The 19783-nt window shown below is 39.7% G+C and overlaps 1 protein-coding gene across 5 annotated transcripts in view; it reads left to right on the top strand.

Annotated features, from left to right (window-relative positions):
- The window catches only part of kif13a (kinesin family member 13A), a 298393-nt gene that overhangs the window by 67600 nt on the left and 211010 nt on the right, over window positions 1-19783 (top strand). For all 5 annotated transcript variants that reach the window (XR_013888690.1, XM_080204107.1, XM_080204085.1 and 2 more), the window contains exon 3: window positions 17207-17219. Coding sequence is in view for 4 of the 5 variants with exons in the window: in XM_080204107.1 (XP_080060233.1) it covers window positions 17207-17219 (13 nt within the window). In the remaining variant the exon portion in view is untranslated. The remainder of the gene's footprint in view (window positions 1-17206; window positions 17220-19783) is intronic.

Below are 19783 nucleotides of genomic sequence, written 5' to 3' on the forward strand. Positions count from 1 at the left end.
GACAAAAGAAACCCTGAGCAGTAGTTTCAGATACAACAACACAGCAGGACAAGGACAGGGACTCAGGAGAATTGCTGAACAAGCTTTTTTTAGTTTTGCCGCACAAAGGGTGGTCAAAGTTGGGAATTGATTCTCAAACGCAGCGGTCGAGACAAGGGCATGACATTAATTTGTAGTAAATGGCAGATGTGTTTTTGGAATAGCATTTTTGGTCTGTATAATCTTGCAGTGTAAACCGTGGTAAGGAAATAAGATCAGTGTTAAAAATTTAACATCGAAAATGATGTAAGTATATATTTAAAAAAAACTTTCCCATTAATGTGAATACCAGTACTTAGGTTTATTTTTGGCAATTTATTTTTCTACTCATGGTGTTTTGGAATGTCTGTATGCTGCTGCACACTGTTGTGTCCTCATTCTTCTAATCACAGGCCAATCTATATCCATAAACCATGATTCATTCCTTACTTCAGCCTGTTTCTTCTTGGCCATTTACTACTCGCTCCATGTCCTCCCAGTAGTATTTGAGATCTTTAAGAGCTAAGTCATCTTTTTTGACTGAGGTTCTTTTAATCATCAGGTTAATCCCTTTGGTTCTGTGTTCCAGACTAAACCAGCACAATGTTAAAACATCAATCAGCAATAGAAGCTTAGACCGCCTTCCTCTTGGGATTTACCCAGTTACCAATTTTTTTTGTGTGTGACTCCAAAAGAACTGTACTCGTGTGTAGTATAAGTAAAACCAACCACTTTGAAGTGACGATCTGTCCTAGAATAAGTCTGATTTTAGCAGTCATACTTTCTGCCTCCAAGGTCATGGGCTACAACTAAATGACAGTTTCTCCTGGCGTTTGCACATGTTACAGTTTGTGAATGTAAGTGGGTACCCCTGAAGGCAATCCAGTTTTCCATGCTGTTCGAAATGTGAGCCATGTCACTTGGGGGGAAGGTTTGTAGCCAACAAAGATTACTCCTTTTAAGCAGTCAAACTTGTGATTGTTACTGTTGCTTCAAACTATAAACAATGTATTTGATATAGCAATCTGGCATTTTACAGAGCTGCTTTAATTAAGGGCAGATAGTTCCGGATTGCAAGTATGGTACGCAACAGCAACTTGGCTTTATATAAAGCCTTTAACATAGGATAATCTCCCAAAGAATTTCAGAGAAGCGTAATCTGGCTAGAATTGACATTAAATCAATTAAGGAAATATTGTGAAAATTAGTTCAAGGTCAAGGAGGAAGATTTAAAGGCAGGTTAGAAAACTTTAGTGGGGGAATTCTACAACTTGGGCTGAAGGTGCATCGGCCATTGCTGAATGAATGAAGTTGGTGATGCATATGATGATGTGGATATGCTGGCGTTGGACTGGGGTAAACACAGTAAAAAGTCTGACAACACCAGGTTTAAGTCCTGGTGTTGTCAGACTTTTTACGATGCATATTATGCCAGAATTTGAGGCACATTGTTCAGAATTTTAGACTGGAATAGGTACAAAAATGGAGCAAAGAGACAATCTGAGGTAATCTGTGAATTTTACAGCCTTTTAAGTACAATGTGAAGTTTTTTTGTACATATATATTAGTTTGAAATATTGCTTTTTGGTTGAGACACTTGGAATTACATTTTAAGAACATAAGTAAGAACATAAGAAATAGGAGCAGGAGTAGGCCATCTAGCCCTTCGAGCCTGCCCCGCCATTCAATAAGATCATGGCTGATCTGTCGTGGCTCAGTTCCACTTTCCCGCCCTCTCCCCATAACCCTTAATCCCCTCTCTTATCAAAAACCCATCAACCCGCGTCTTCAGAATATTTAGTGAGGCAGCCTCCACCACTTCAACGGGCAGAGAATTCCAGAGATTCACCACCCTTTGAGTGAAGAAGTTCCTCCTCAACTCTGTTCTAAACCCCCCCCCTCCCCCCCCCCCTTTATCTTGAGGCTGTGCCCCCTAGTCCTACTGTCTTTTTTGAGTGGGAAGAGTCTCTCCACCTCTATCCTATCCATCCCATTCATCATTTTCATACATCTAACAGTGAATCCATTTAAAATAATCACCTACTATCTTCCTTGCATTGTCTTGCTGCACTGATGCACTGTCTGAAAGTGTGGCGGAAGCAGGTTCAATTGAGGCATTCAAGGAGGAACTGGATCTGAAAAGAAAATGTGCAATTAGGGGGAGAAGGTGGGGGTGTGACACGAGGATAATTGCTATTATGGAAAGCCAGAGCAGACACAGCTGGCCAAAACAGTGCTATATCGATTCTGTGAACATTGAGCCACCATGTATGAGTAAAAAAGCTGGAGCATATCCGTTGACTTGAATCTTAATTAATCCTACTGTGTGAAATTTTGTGGCTTGAAGCTTTCTTGTAGCAAATGCTGAATAATCTGGTTGTACTCATTCTGTTAAAGGCTTGTTCTTTTTCTGTTGAAAGTGCTGCTTAAGTTTGAGAAAGGTTTTTGTTTGTGTTGGCATTCCTGTTTACTGAGATATATTGAGAAATCATTGTAATCACTGCTGTTTATTTAAAATGAAGTGCTTTTCCAGTAGAAATGACTGTGTTTGTGTGCTTGGGACATTTTACCAGGGGCCCAACTTTAGTAGGTTATTTTCATGAGGAATGGTGAGGTTGGCTTTGTCATTACCTAACATCCTTACTTGGTTCCCAAATGGAATCGGCTGATCATTGCAAGTTAATTGACTTTTCCTAATCTCTGGGGTTGAGACTGACTAACACTCCCAACTGCTGAAATAACTACAAAAAAATAGAAAATGCTGGAAAATCTCAGCAGGTCTGACAACATCTGTGGAGAGAGAATAGAGCCAGTGTTTCGAGTCTAGATGATCCTTCGTCAGAGCTGTGTGCGTGCTGGAATATGTAACTTAGCACACTGTGGGAATCTGATCCAGGACTTAATTTATTGGTGCTCTCCCTGCCTGATATGTTTGGCTGACTAAGCCAGATATTATTATTATTTGGCTTGTGGCAATCTTTGCAAGCAGCTATTGTGACCTTTTAGACCTCTGTTTCTTGCCCCATGTGCTATTTTAATACTGCCAGTCAACGGCACTATTGATTTCACTCCCACTGCTGCTGCTGGTTCTGACCCAGCATTGAATAAGATAATATTCAGGTAAGATCACAGGATCTGTGTGCGCAACAAGTCTGTGCAACCATCATTTTTTTTGCTTGTAGGGTTAATTATGCACATGCTATCCAATTTTTCACTCATAAGAAACTGGATGTGGGCATGGTTGCTTCCCTGCATATAACTACACTCTAGTCTATGAAGATCTGTTAATTGCAGAAGAAATTCAAGGATTGACATTACTCATGCCATCGTGACCATTTTTTCTACAGGAGAGCTTATGCAGTGTGATTGGAGCACACTAATTCCATTGCACCTATGTTTTCTGTCGCAAACCATGCTGATGTGAGGAGTCACGTAAAATCCAGTGAGAAACCAATCCAATCATCCAATAAGTATTAAAAATACTTATTAATTTAAAAGAAATAAAAATACTCTTAAATATGTCACTTAAATACATGAATAACTAAACACACACACAGATTACTCTTTGCTTCAAAACATATTTATGTTCATTTTGGCAGAACCAACGGGATGAACGAGTACACTATCAAGGGCAGAAGTCTGAGTAGTGTTGAGGAGCAGAAGGATCTTGGGGTCCGGGTCCACAGGACTCTTAAATCGGCCTCGCAGGTGGAGGAGGTGGTCAAGAAGGCGTATGGTGTACTGGCCTTCATTAATCGAGGGATTGAGTTTAGGAGTCGGGAGGTAATGCTGGAACTTTATAAGACCCTTGTCAGGCCTCATTTGGAGTATTGTGCGCAGTTCTGGTCGCCTCACTATAGGAAAGATGTAGAAGCTATTGAAAGGGTGCAGAGGAGATTTACAAGGATGTTGCCTGGACTGGGAGGCATGCCTTATGAAGTTAGGTTGAGGGAGCTGGGACTCTTTTCCCTGGAGAGACGAAGGTTGAGAGGCGACCTGATAGAAGTTTACAAAATGTTGAGAGGAATAGATAGGGTGGACTCTCAGAGGCTATTTCCCCGGTTTGAAATGGTCGCTACGAGAGGACACAGATTTAAGGTGCGGGGAGGGAGGTTCAGAAGTGATGTTAGGGGTAAGTTTTTCACTCAGAGGGTGGTGAGTGAATGGAATCGGCTGCCGTCAGTGGTGGTGGAGGCGAACTCGCTGGGGTCTTTTAAAAGACTTCTGGATGAGTATATGGGGTTTAATGAGATTGAGGGTTATAGATAGGTCTGTAGGTTGGTAGGTGATGTGATCGGCGCAACTTGTGGGCCGAAGGGCCTGTTTGTGCTGTAGTGTTCTATGTTCTATGTTCTATGTTCTATGTTAACCAACTAAGACTTCCTTTTCCAAACCATGTTCAAATTAAATAACTTTACAAGTCAAATCCAGCTTATATAGTTACCATACAATAGGGCTGATCATCAAATCTGGGAAACATTTTGTCTTGATCCAGTGAAGATACTTAACCTGCCGTAACAAAGGTTTCCTGCAGTGCCTTGGCTGTAAGACTTAGGTGCAATACGATAGCATCTCTGAGAAGTAAAAGATGTTGGCGTTAATTAATTAACTAATTATTTAACCCCTTGGCTGTGAAATAGATCCTAGCCTCTTGCAGGTGTGGACTGGACTCTGGCTGTTTCTGCCCTTCTGTTATTTCAGACTTGATAGTTGACTGTCTATGTATCTTGAATTCTTTCCTTTTGTGGACCTTAGTGTTTCTATAGCATGAATCACCCAGTCATTTAGGTGAACTGTTTCTGCTTCTGGAACTACCTGTTTCTATTACCAGAACAATTCATACCTGATCATCTTTAGATGCTCTCTGAACTTTTGAATGCCCTGATCACTCTTAGAGGTTTGCCTGCCCTGAAAATGCTGGCTATTCCTGTTGTTAGGCAGATTTCTACCTTTTAAGAACATAAGAAACATAAGAAATAGGAGCAGGAGTAGGCCATCTGGCCCTTCGAGCCTGCCCCGCCATTCAATAAGATCATGGCTGATCTGTCATGGCTCAGTTCCACTTTCCCGCCCTCTCCCCATAACCCTTAATCCCCTCTCTTATCAAAAACCCATCAACCCGCTTCTTAAAAATATTTAGCGAGGCAGCCTCCACCACTTCAACGGGCAGAGAATTCCAGAGATTCACCACCCTTTGAGTGAAGAAGTTCCTCCTCAACTCCGTTCTGAACTGCCCCCCCTTTATCTTGAGGCTGTGCCCCCTAGTCCTACTGTCTTTTTTGAGCGGGAAGAGTCTTTCCACCTCTATCCTATCCATCCCATTCATCATCTTATACGTCTCAATGAGATCTCCCCTCATTCTTCTAAACTCTAACGAGTACATTTAAAGCCTTTAAAAGTTCTGTTGCTGCTAGGTAAATCCTTGACAATTTATTTGTAAATTACTTGTAGGAGCCTCCAACATCCTGTAGCAGAATTCTACTGACCACCCTCTTTCTTTCTTCACCACCTACAGACAAAAGTTTAGGAGGACAAGATTATTTCAAAAGCTTCTCATCACTTCAATTGAAATATTGTGCACCAATTATTGAAATCTCTTACCTCCATCTGTTTCCAGTGGAAAAACTTTATTGATCTAGATCTGGCCTAAAATAATTGATCCCTGTTCAATGAAAATGAAATAGTGCAATCTTGGGCTGTTATCAAGCTTCAGATAATTCTGTTTTCTAATGAACATATTCATTGAGTGTTGAATTGTAAATGAGATAACCTTTGGCATAATAGAGATTTCTCTAGTTACCAGGGAGCCATCCTTATCTAATTAACTAACCTTGGCATTGAAATGACTTGAATTTGATAGTTTTACTAGAATTCACACAGCATTTACAATTTATTAAACAAGACCATGAACCATCTGGTAATATGTTATTTAATAGCCATTGTTATTGGTAGGGAGAGGTTAGAAATTGTTGAACACTTCCATGTCTCAGCAGCTATCTTTCTAAAAAGGCTACCTTCGAAGAGGAGATCAGTTATGGCAGCACAGCCTTCTGAAAAATTGTGCAACCTTGTCTTCTACAATAGAGATCTTCATAAGAGGACAATAGCTTTAACCTAAAATGCTGTTGTTGTTACTACTCTTCTGTATAACAATGAGACTTGGGTCACCTACCAACCATGACCATGCAAAATTGGTTCTGCTGCTTTGGACAGCGCGTCTGCATGCCTAAAAATCAACTTCCAAAGCAGATGCTTTTTTCACAACTTAAGAATGGCACCTAGCCTGGAGGGGAACAGAGGAAATGTTTTGAGAGCGTGCTGAAGGCTTTGTTGAAAAGGAAGCAGATTGATATCAATGCATGGGAGGTACTTGCCACAAACCATGTGGTGAGCCTGCACCTCAACCCAACAAACCACAAATCAGTCAGAAACTGACCACATAAACTCTGCTGTGGAGAAACTATGAAAACAGAAGGAAAGCGAGTAGGATTCAAAGAAATGTTGCATGATTCTACATGAGTCAGCATGGAAAATAAACCAGTGCGACATCCTTGATCAAAAATTTGGATGGGAATCACTGCAGTAAAGCAAGGAGAAAGGTAGACTGGCAATTTTCCATAGTATATGCAATGGGTTGGTGAGAATTGACAGCAACAAGTACCTTGGGCAATGGCAAAACATGGGGTAGCCATCCACATAAACTGGAAAGACAGTTTCTTTTTATTTATTCATTCTTGGAGTGTAGATTGTTGCTGGCTAGATCAGTATTTATTGCCCACCCCTAATTGCTCTCGAGAAGGCAGCACACCGCCACTTTCTTAAACTGCTACAGTCCATGTGTTATAGGAATACCCACAATGTTGTTAGGGAGAGAGTTCCAAGATTTTGACCCAATGACAGTGAAGTGCAGGAATGGCGATATAGTTTCAAGTCAGGATGGTCTGTAGCTTGGAGAGGAACTTGAAAATGCTGGTGTCCTCGTGCAAGTGTTGCTCTTGTCCTTCTAGGTGATAGAGCTCATTGTTCTCCACAGCAGGGTTTATGTGGTCGGTTTCTGACTGATTTGTTAACTTGTTGGGTTGAGGTGCAGCTACATCATATGGTTTGTGGCAAGTACCTCCCATGCACTGATATCAATCTGCTTCCTTTTCAACAAGGCCTTCAGCGTGTTCTGAGAACATTTCCTCTGTTCCTCTCCAGGCTAGGTTGCCATCCCTGCTTTGAAAGCCAATTAGTGAAAGGTAATTGTTTCCAAGACATTGTACCAACAATCTTTCTTCTGAAGGACAATCCCACAATGGAACAAGCTGCCAAAGGGAATTATCACATTCACATCACTTGAAATCTTCAAAGCCCAACTTTAGATAATTTCCATTTAACAATTTTCATTATCAGAACCATCATTTCAGCAGCTCATGACTGGTTCAGCTGCTACTACTCCTATAAATGATAGAGCAAGATGGATTTGTGATTTGACAACAACTAAACAGAATAACGCTGGCTTGAGAACTCTGTCTTCCCAAAGACCTATGGCTCCAGGATTGGTTTACTGAGGATCCTTGAAGCTTGACGGAGTTATCCTGGTTTCAAGGGACTAATGATTTTACTCCTACATGACAAATAGATCACAGAATCCTACGGGAGGCCATTCGGCCCATCGGGTCTGCACCAACCACAATCGCACCCAGGTCCTATTCTCTTAACTGCATGCATTTTACCCTAGCTAGTCCCCCTGACATTAAGGGGCAATGTAGCATGGCTAATCCACCTAACCCACATATCTTTGAAGTGTGAGAGAAAACTGGAGCACCCAAAGGAAACCCATGCAGACAAGTGGATAACGTGCAAACCCCACACAGACAGTGACCCAAGCCAGGAATTGAACTCTGGTCTCTGGTAACAGCAGTGCTAACCACTGTGCACCATGCCTCCCTAAATGGTGCTGTTTTCTAGTCACGATGAGTATTGATTGACCCAAAAGAGTCACCACATTTTTTTCTCCACAAATGTTGTCTGACTTTGCTAAATATTTCCAACTTGTATTTGTATTTCCAATTCCAATTTGTATTTACTTTTCTCTGAATGCATAATTTTCAACCAGAGAATGGATTTTAAAAAAATAGCAATTTGAACATTTCCATTGAAAATGAGAGAGCCTGTGACATCATGTTTTAACAGTACCAATAAGTAGGGTTGATTAAAGGGTAAGTGATTTTCAAATAAGATGAATTACATTTTTGTACATTTGGAAGAGTCAGGAAATGGACAGCAGCTGCTTTGATATTTGGTGTAGTTACTGCTTCATTACCAAGAGTCATTAAGCCTTTTAAGCCTCCAGTGAAGAAGCTTCTGAAGTGATAATTTGTTGATAATATTGTCTGTACTTTGCATAATCATTTGGGATTCTATTGGAACTGAGAATGAAAATTACTAGGATGGATACTAATTGTACATCCTGCAAATTTCAATTTGACAGAACACTTTACAAACTGTTAACAAATGATTTACTTTGGATATAGTTCCTCCTTTTCAAAAAAAATACTAGAAGCACAGTGAGAAGAGAAGATTGCAGAAGGGCTTGTACAGAGTTAAAGTAGTTCTTTCAGCTACGGATCGTTTGCCAATTTGTATTCATGTTTGTCAGTCATTCAGTTTCTTGGGTGCTACTCACTTCACTGTAGTCTATTTTTTAGTTTGAGCAGTGGCTTGTGTAACTGCACTTTAACCCTCAATCAGTGTTTGATGAAGGTAGAGCACTGCAGTGAACTTTCACTGTTGGGCAATCTCCTGTCCCAATGCACAGCATGACACAGACTACAGTTGTCATTGGTATTTACTTTAGGAAGAGCATTTTGTATTTTTCTTTAGTTTTCCTTTTTCAAATTTTTTCATGCAAACGATTTGAATGGAATGAGAGAGAGAAAATCCACTTGTCCCAGTGGCTGTGACTGCCCAGTGCACAGGAAATTATGGATATACTCTGCAGAAATATTGAAAATAATAAGCACAAATGCCTTTTGCATATTGCCACTCTGAAATTAATTGTTGTTTTCCAAATGTATGCTTTATTCATAAAATATTTGAAATTCATTGGGCATCCTATGCATCATCAATATCTCTCTCTCATTGCCCTTCACTCTGCACTTTCAGATGCAGGTGCCTGAAACTTGTGCTTTACATTACATTAATGCTTCCTATTTTTATATCCGTTTTGAGTATATCTAGGCTTATATTTTCCTGGGTTTAACTCCAATTTTGGAATCTATCTTTTGCAAGGTAACTACTTTAATAATTAATGAAGCTAAACAATGAAGCTAAAAATAATTGACCAAACTTCTTGGCAGGTTGTGCGTTTGCAGAGACAGAATGCATTTTTGTTTCAAGTATTCATGGAGTTGAAAATAATTTTGGTGTGAATCAAACTCGAGGCTGCATGTGAAAGTTTCACTTCACCACTCCCTCTTTAAGTAGTTGATCTTTTCTACAAATTTGAGCTGGATTTGTTCAAAACGCTGGTGGCGTTTACTCCCAAGTCTGAAGATTGTGGGTTCGAGGCCCACTGCAGAGACTTCAGCACACAATCTCGGCTGAACTTGTAGAGCTGAGGGAGGGCTGCATGTTTTCTTTTTAGATGACCTGGCCAATCCCTAAATCAACACAATTAAAACTGATTATCTTGACACGATCACATTTCTGCTGAAGGATCTTGCGCTTAATTTGGCTTCTGCTATTCCCACATTACAACACTTCAGAAATGTGTAATTACTTGTGAAGAGCTGTGGGACAACCTGAGATTGCTATATAAATGCAAGTTATCCTTTGCTGCTGACAAGAATGTGATGAGAAATCTGAGAACATAGTTGTTTTTTGTTGCTTTCCCCTTTTCTTTGAGCAGCTGTAGAACTGTTCCATTTGATTTTCCAATTAAAACAGAAGGAAGACTGGTTTCAACTTAACTGGGTATTTTAGTCAGCAAGAAAAATGAAAACTGGATAATTTCTATATTACTGATGCATCCGGTTATTAGCAAGAAATCCCAATAAAATATCTTAATGCCAGACTTGGTTGTAATTGCAATGATTGTATCAGTGCCAGTATGCCTTGAGCCCAGGGCTCACAAAGCATTTGTGGTAATTATTCAAGAGCTGTGAAATATTCACCCAAGTGTTGAGTGCTGAATGAGACTTGATTTACAGTAAAAATAAACCAGTAAGTAACATTCTGTGTGTAATTGGCAAGTTCAAATGATGATGTGAGCTAGAGTTGGTAAGCAAGAACAACCTTTAAGTATTTATACAGAAAGCTGTCATCTTCCGTCCCACCTACAAAATTCTGCCTTTTGTGATCAATCTATTTCCCTTCGCTTCCAGGGCTGAAGCAGATTGTCTGTTCTCATTTGTTATCAATATCTGTCCCTTTCAGACTCTACGGTATCATTGTTCTGTTGGCAGGTTTTCGAGCCTCCATCCTATGCAAGCTTCAGTTCATCCAAAACTTCTGCTGCCTGTATCTTATCCCACCCCATGTTCCCTTACTTTGTACCTCTAAGGGAACTATATTGGTTCCTGGTCCCCCAAAACAATAGATTTAAAATTTTCTACCTTGATTTCTAAACTCTTTACAGACTCCTCCTTCCTATCTGTCTGTCACTCTCTCTTCTAACTTTGGCATTCCCTATGTCCCTTCTTTACCTCACAATTGACTGTGTGTTTGGCCTTCTCACCCACATTCACTGGAATTCTCTTCCAAAGCTGCCTAAAGGGTGGTGGAAGCATGAGGGAAATAATTTGCTGAGTTAAGTGGAAAGGGACATGCATGGGATGAACTAAATTGCCCTCTGAGAGCCACATGGACTCAAGGGGCTGAATAGCCTCCTTCTGTGCAGTAACCATTCAATGATTCTAAATTCAACTTCAAGGGTATGATACAGGAACGATTGCTAAGACATTGCTACAAAGCAGTCAGAATTGGGGAGCTAAATAGTCTAAGTTATGAAAGCGAGATAAATAATTGAGGGGGAGGAGTAGCCTTAGTGATTAAAGATGAAATCATTTTGATGGAGAATATAACCAGAAGTAAATAGGCAATGGAGTCTTTCAAGTAAATAAGAAATAGAAATAGAAAAGGATTTTAAACTATAGTGGTGGTTGTATTTGAGCCCTGGTAGCATCAATGACGTGGTGGATTGCATAAATGTAGAAATTCAACATGCATGCAGTGAAGGCAAAATGGATTTAATGGGGAATTGCAACTTGCTTATGGATTGGGATATGCAGATTAGGACATTTTAAGAAGATAGTGAATTTGTTGATTGTTTCTGGAACAGTTGCCTATAGCAATTGAACTTGAGCCAAAGGGTGCATGCCATACTAGATTTAATCATGAGTAATGAACCAGATTTAGTTAGCAGCCTAACAGTAGGTGAACACTTACCCAGTAGCATTCGAAATATTATTGAGTTCTGTGTAGTATTTGAAAGGAAGAAATGCAAAACAACTTTTAAGGTTCTAGCTGTTGGTAAAGTTACCTTCACTGAAATGAAATGGGCACTGTCTTCAGAAAACTGGAAAATTATGTTAATGGCTTAAATGACACACAACCAGAAAAATGTGTTCAAAAACAAAAATGTCACAGGCAACTAAGGGATAATAGACAATATAAAGCTAAAAGAAAGAAAAAAATGAAAGATCTGAGCAAATGGAAAAAATGGCAAAGGGTGATGAAACAGCTAGAGTTACAAAAAGAGATTATGGAAAAGAACTTGCAAGAGATACCAGAATAAACAGTTTTGCAATTGTATTAGGAAAAGGAGAGTCTCGGGGGCAGTGTAGTCCTTTTAAAAGCTCATAACATTTGTACATTCACTTGAAATAAAGCATATATTGGATATACTGGACAATTGCTTTGCAGTAGCATTTACTGATAGGAAGGAGTTGATATACCGGATATCCCAACCTAATATTGAATCTAGTCCAGGGATTTGGCCAAATCAACATAAGTAATGTTACTGCCATTCGTTTTATAATTACTGTTAAGAGTGACAGGTATTCAGGGCCAGATTGTTTCCACTTGCAAGTTTTGATGAAAATAGATGAGAACATTGAGAATGTCCAAACTATAACCTTCCAAAATTCTCTTGATTGGGAACCGTTCCTTTTGGTTGAAAAATATACATGTCGTTCCTCCATTTACAGAAGGTATGAGAGCGAATCAGGGAATTGTAGACCAGTTATTTAATATCTGTTGTATGGAAATTACTAGAGCCTATAATTAAGGATCGAGTGACTGAAAGCTTTGAAAGTTTTCAACTGATTGGAGAAAGCTAATGTGGATTTGTGGCACATAGACCGCACCTGATGAATCTGATTTGAATTTTTTGGAAAGTTCACTAAGCTAGTGATTAGGACAATCCCTGTAGATCTTACCTGTGTCAACTTCCAGAAGATATTGATAAAGTCCTTCATAAGTTGAATTTGAAAGTTCATGGAATTGAAGGCAGATTTTGATCTGGTTAGGAAATTGGCTGAATGGCAGAACCAAGTTTACGTATGTGAAGTAAATTCTCAGATTAGCCAGATTTCACTGACTGGCGGAGTGGGATTAAGGGAATAAATGGCTTATTGATGTGCCTAATAAAAAAAGACACTTGTGTCCTCTTGGCTGTCACACCCTTCATGGGACTGAGTTTCAGGAGTCCAGAATTGTAATGATTCCTGTTGGAAAGCCTCTCAATTTTCCATATAATAAGGAATATATGCCTTTCTAACCACCACCACAAACATCACCCCCCCCCCCCCCCCCGCCCCCCCCCACACACACACACACACACACACACACGGTAAACTTTTATAGCTTTAATAATCCTATGCGTTTGTTGAAGATATTATTGATTGGTGGAATTTACCTGATGTGGGTGTCAATTGACTTTTGAAAGGTTTCTCGGTTCTTTTGAAATTCCATTGTGGTTCCGCTCCCACTATAGTGACCTGAATTTTGATGTCAGTGTTGATGATTAATTGAGGGCCTGTGTTGATGGTTGGGGAAGTCATCAAGAATGGTTCAGGATGCTGTGATTGGATTTTGTTTCCAGCTTTGGAGAGTCCCAGGTCTCTCTCTTTGCTGTATTCCCAGTAAGATTGCTCTCTGAGTGAAACATTGTGGAAGGAAATAATTTCCACATGATGCATGTGATGGCAGTTTTCCACCACTATGTTTAGTCAACATCAGCTGATAGTGAATTTAAAATTGAAAAATATTCCAAGGCATTTCGTGGGAGCATAAGATAAAATTGATGCCGAGCCAAAGGAGGAGAGAATGAGAGAGATGAGGGAAAAACATTAAGTTTTTTTTTTAAAGAAGAGTTCTAAAAAGAGGAATAGGAGAAAAGGTATTGAAGAATGCCAGAGAGAGTTACTGAGGTAGTTTAAGGTATGTCTGCCAATATTGGGGAAAAGTTTTGACAATACCCAAACAAAATGGAAAGTTTGCAGTATGTGACTGAAGGTTATAAAATTAGAAAGGGACAAGTCCATAAAAGTTCTTAACATAAGATGAGAATTTTACAGTTAAGATGTTGAGGGATTGAGAACCAGTGCACATCATTGAAGATGGGTGTAATGGGCAAATGTGCTTGGTACAAGATTGGATAGGATGACAGAAAGTTCGATGATCTGAAGGTTATAAAAATGATGGCTGGCCAGGAAAACATTGGCATAATAGAACTGTTAAGTGGAGCCATGGATGAAACCAGAGCTAAGTTGTATTATTAAAGTTGAATATGTATGATTTTGTGACAGTGGGCTTCGAATTTAAGCTTGAGACCCATTGACTAAGAAGGTTGCAAACACTCATAATAACCCTAAATAGGTTATGGTGATAGGATCAGTGACAAGGTTATGGAATTCATGAAAGTGATGGTTTTAGCTGGGGGATTTAGTGCTCATCCAGTGCTGTGTAAGGAGGAAGAACATAAGAAATAGGAGCAGGAGTAGGCCACTCAGCCCTTTGAGCTTGCTCCACTATTCAATGAGACAATCGCTGATCTTCTACTTCGCCATTTTCCTGTGCTATCCCCGTATCCCTTTATGTCTTTAAATGTTGAAATCTATTCATCTCACTCTTGAATGTATTCAACGACTGAGCCTCCAGAGCAATCAGAATTCCAAAGGTTCACCACCCTCTGGGTGAAGAAATTCCTCCTCATCTCACTTCTAATTACTATTAGCACTCTTATTATTGGTCCTGTAATCAAATCCCACTCCATTAAGTACACTTGACTCCAGAGTATTTAATAACTCTCAATTTACAATGCCATTAGCAGAATATGATCAGAATTTTCTGCAGACCATGTAAAGATCCATTGGCTTCAGGTGGGAATTTCTGGTTTTGGGGTGAGCATGGCCAGAAAATCCTGCCCTATATAGAATCAAAGAATCCCTAAAGTACAGAAGGAGGCTATTCAGCTCAGCAAGTCCACACCAACCACAACCCCACACATCCACCCCACAAATCCCCCTGACACTAGGGTCAAATTATCGTGGCCAATCAACCTAATCCCGCATATCTTTGGAGTGTGAGAGGAAACCGGAGCACCTGGAGGAAACCCATGCAGACACAGAAGAATGTGCAAAACTCCAGCATGACCGAGGCTGGAATTGAACTTGGGTCCCTGGCGCTGTAAGACAGCAGTGCTAACCATTGTGCTACCATACTGCCCATATTCAGTCTTTAATCAATAATGCAATTTCTTCCTGAAACCTGGCCATATGAAAATAATAAATTTTTTTTGCTTCATGTACCTTATAAATGAGAGCGTGTAGTTTTGAGAAACCATCTGTTCTTGAACACATCCAAAGCCTTGTCAAGAAATACCAGTGTGAAGGAAAAGTTTTTCCACAGCTCTAGCACCCTCAGTTAATCTATATTACTTTAAACAGTAACGAGGCATTTGACTGACGCACTATGTAGCCTGAATGTAGTCTTTACAGTTCAAAGTGATCATATAATGGACAAACTTTTAACAGTTTCATCAGGAATTTTAAAAAACTACAAAAGAAAACTATTAAATAAAATAAGACAGCGCCAGGGAGCCAGGTTTGATTCCCGGCTTGGGTCATTGACTGTGTGGAGTTTGCATGTTCTCTCTGTGTCTGCGTGGGTTTCCTCCCACAGTCCAAAGATATGCGGGTCAGGTGGATTGGTCGTGCTAAATTGGCCCTAAGTGTCAGGGGGACTAGCTTAGGGTAAATGCATAAGGTTAAGGGGATATGGTCTAGGTGGGATTGTGGGTGGTGCAGACTTGATGGACTGAATGGCCTTTTACTGCACTGTAGGATTCTATGATTCTATGAAAATCAGAGCTGGTTACTGCAATGGTGATTAATAATAATGTAAACTTTGAGCAAGGATTTCTTTTGAAATTTCAGCAGCTGTTACAGTCCCTCCTCCATGATTCAAACTTTGGTCTGAGCATGAGTGTTGCACTGTACCTGGGGAGTCAAGTGAGGACAGAACTCAAACTTGATTTCTGACTCAGGGTTTGCACATTTTACAGGCTTTGATCAGTGTGTCTCTGGAATGAGTTGTTACCTGTTTTCATCACTGATTGGCTTTCAGGGCCAGATTTGCCTGTGGCCAGATTTTCTTGTGGTGAAATTTCCCTTTGTGGCTTTATGAGAGTGGTTTTATAAATATCGACTCAACTTGCCCACTGTGAAGAATGCACAATGGAACAAAGTAATTTTCAACAAGTTTCTTGAATTGTGCTGTTTGAAAATGGAACCTTAATCCCAAGAAGCACTTCTGTTTGGCACCTGAATGCTCCCGTGTTTGTGGAATGACACCACTCTGGCACTGATTAAAATGGAATAATCAAATGGTCTGTATATCTAACTGATTTGGAGAGAGTTTGTATATATTTCATTTCTATAATATATATCGTACATCTATGAATCATGATTACTTTTAGCAGATCTATTTTGCCACAAGTGACATTGGCCAAGTATGTGGTGTGATGAGCAGACAAATACCAATGATATGCGGGATAGGTTGATTGTCCATGCTAAAATTAACCTCCGTGTTCGGGAGATTAGCAGGATAAATGTGTGGGACTATGGGAATAGGTCCTGGGTAGGATTGTGATAGGTGAAGACTCGATGAGCCAAATGGCCTCCTTCTGTATTGTGCGGATTCAATGAAATACACCTTTGAAATTTTGTTAATTGCTGTTTAGAATAATGTCAGTCCAAAGTTGGTTTTAGCAAAGCAACTATTCGTGGAATGTAATGCAGAATTTCACAAATCATATATTTCCAGCAGGGTGGTACAGATTACATGAGTGTTTGATAGATGCCATTGAGGATTAACTGCTAAAAGTCCGTGGATTAATAGGGATCAGAAATAAGTGAGGTAACATGGGAGGTGCTGTCAAACTACAATTACGTAATTTTGCTAATCAGATTAGTGTTGACCGTTATGATCTCAGAAGTGTTGCTTATAACCTCAGTAAGTGGTTGTATTTCACAGGCACTTGGAATCCCATGAGCAGCAACAAAGCAATCTTTCCTGATTTTTATATAAAGTAGCCTCCAGAGTGGACATTTCCACAAGATTGCAGTCCATTGTTTATAAATATCTGAAGCTTGTCTCTCATAGCTTTAATTAATCAGAATCTCTGGATCTAATTATAACATTGATTTGCCCTAAACATTGACTGTTTTCCTCGTGCCATCAATTGCCTTGTGCATGATGATCTGCTGAACTCCTAGGGCAATAAGTGCTGGCCAGCTAGCAATGTCCATGTCTCACAAATGAATTAAAAAAAAGAAAGCTTTTTTTCTTGGCTCTTTGACTGACATTTTACTTGGACGTTTTTTCTCATTGTTATCCTTTTGGGGGCTGTAGAAATATTTCACCAATTTAAAAATTGTAAAAGTCAGAACAAGCTCCTGAATGCATTATAAAGTATAGCACAGTGGTTAAAATAATGCTCTATGCTTGTGTTAAGGGCAGCGCTTGACGGAAATTTAAAGTGAGCATTGAGATCTCAAGGGAATTTTTAAAGTTGGATAAATGTTCAGAAAATTAATATTGTTTTCTTTTTCTTTTTCCTTGCTGATGACTTGATGGTGGATCTCATGCACTCTTCATCACTCAATTTTGCATTGATGGATCGATCTTGCTTTTTAAGGAAAGGGCCTAAGGTATGTAAGACAACTTCATAGATGCATGAATTATGTTCATTTTAAAGAATGCAGAATTGGTCGCAAGCTGCAGAGGAGCTCCTGTATTGCATTTTTAATCTCATGTACAGCTATTATAACCCAAGCCTTAAATGTGGTCAATGGCTGAACAGGCAGTGATTTGCATTTCTGAAACATATTTAGCAAAATGCTTAAGGACTCACTGTGCCTAAAAAGCTCACCCTCAAAGAATGGTAGAAACCCTAGTGTGCAGAAGCCGATCATTCGACCCATTGATTCTGCTCAGAGTCTCCAAAAGAGCATCTCACCCAGGCCCACACCCCGTCCTCTCCCCATAACCCTGCGAATTTACCCTGCTAATTTCCCCCAAACCTACGCATCTTGGGACACTAAGAGACAACTTTAGCATGGCCGGTTGACTTAACCTGCACATCTTTGCATTCTTATTAAATCAGTACAGTACTGCCTGTTAGGGATAAAACAATCTATATAAAGAAAAAAATAAGACTATGAAAATTGTGGCTTATGGAATAGAAGGGTCAGTGTCACTTGGATAAAAAAAACTTTGGCTTATGGACCGGAAACAGCGAACTGTGGAAAATGTTTTTCAAAGTCAAGAGTGATAAACAGTGGTGCTTCCCTAAGGTCAGTCAGGCCCACTTCTTTCTGATATATAAATTGGAGATTAGAATATAAAATACAATTTAAAAAATTGCCAGTACTAACAAATGCAAAAGTGTGGCAAACTTTCAGAACTATGACAGCAAACTGCAACAGACAGAAGCAGGCAGGCAGAATGAACAGAAAAGAGGCAGGTGGAAATTAAGATAGAAACATATAAGATGATACATTTTTGGTAGAAGGGGGAAAGGGTGAGTAAATATTGGCACAGGTCTTTAGCAGACTGAAGGACCTGGGGATCTTTGAAGTCGGCAGGACGTATTGAGGGTGTCAATAGAAACGTATATGGGACCTTTGGCTTTAGAAATTGAGTACAAAAACAGGAAAGTTATGCTGAAAACTCCAGTTAGGCATCTGGTTTTGCTCACCACAATTTAGGAAGAATGTGAGAGCCCTTGAGAGGGTGTTTATTAGATTTACCAGGATGTTTCCAAAGATGAGGAATTTTAGTTTCAAGATTAGGTTGGAGAAACTCTTCAAGGGTTAGCTCTTTGGAGCAAAGGAGATTGAGGAGAGAGTTGTTAGAGGTGTATAACATTATGACTGGTTTAGATAAGGAAGACATAGGGAAGTTTGTTCCCATTAACTCATAGTAGAAGCATGAAGAAGATTTTGCGAAGAGGCACCAGGAGAATGCCACTCGCTGCATAAAGCAGTTCTTGCTGACGATGACTTGGAATTTTTTGTCTGTAAAGGTGTGGAAGCAGAAACAATCGACAATTTTAAAAGTAAATTGAATGGACGCTTGAGGCAAATAAACCTCTGGGGTGATACTGGTGCAAGTCCAACAGGTTTATTTGGTAGCAAAAGCCACCAGCTTTTGAAGCGCTTGCTACCCCTTCTTTCGGAGTAAGCGCTCCAAAGCTAGTGGCTTTTGCTATCAGATAAACCTGTTGGACTTTAACCTGGTGTTTACCCCAGCCCAATGCCGGCATCTCCACATCATGTTATACAGGTGCAGCAAGGGAATGGCACTGATTGAGTTGTTGTGCAGACTTGATAGACTTATGGACTTAATGGGCTGAATGCCCCTGTGTGTGCAGTCAATAACTCATGTCTCACTATCTGTAATACCCGCAACTTGCCTGGGTTTGCAAAATCTCATTAACTGTCCTGGCCAGAGACAATTCACACCCCTTTAGCTGGTGCTTACCCCTCTCTCCGTTCACATCAGATAAAGACTTGATTACCTGTTAAGACTCGCATTCCAACCATCATCTTGTAATTGAGTTTGTGTCTACGTATGCCCTATTTGTGAAATGAACTCTTCAGTCACTTGATGAAGGGGCAACACTCTGAAAGCTCGTGCCACCAAATAAACCTGTTGGACTTTAACCTGATGTTGTAAGACTATTTACCGTGTCAATAACTTAGTGGATACTTTCTTCAAATCTAAAATTACTCAGTCTTCCTTTATGGAATCACATTGTTAATAGCAGTTGAATTGTGAGGGCTGTGTGATATTAAGATTTTGGGTCTTAAATTTGCCTGGTATAGCTTAGTTCCTAAAATAACTGAATTCCAATGTCTTAGGTTTCTGTGTAATCTTTTTCTTGCTCTCTCTTTTCTATTTATTTCTCTTTCTTTCACACTGACTCTCCCTCTCTCTCTCCAAACTGATCATGTCATTTTGCATTTGTTCATCCAAGCCTAAACTCTAATGGTTTCTGAATCCTGTTCTTACATGATGTATAAACAAATGTCATGAAGAGGGATGGGGGTGTGGGAATGTTTCGATGTTTAGTGTTGCCAATAATTGCTTTAGATTGCTTATTTTTCATGTAATTGCAACCTTAAAAATAGCTCTTCTTTGATGGGGAAACTACACAGTTATATCTATATTGATTTAAGAATATTAAAATAGTCATTTTTTCCTGACACAT

Source organism: Carcharhinus amblyrhynchos, chromosome 2 (assembly GCF_965287045.1).
Source record: "Carcharhinus amblyrhynchos chromosome 2, sCarAmb.v2.hapA, whole genome shotgun sequence".
Classification (NCBI taxonomy): domain Eukaryota; kingdom Metazoa; phylum Chordata; class Chondrichthyes; order Carcharhiniformes; family Carcharhinidae; genus Carcharhinus; species Carcharhinus amblyrhynchos.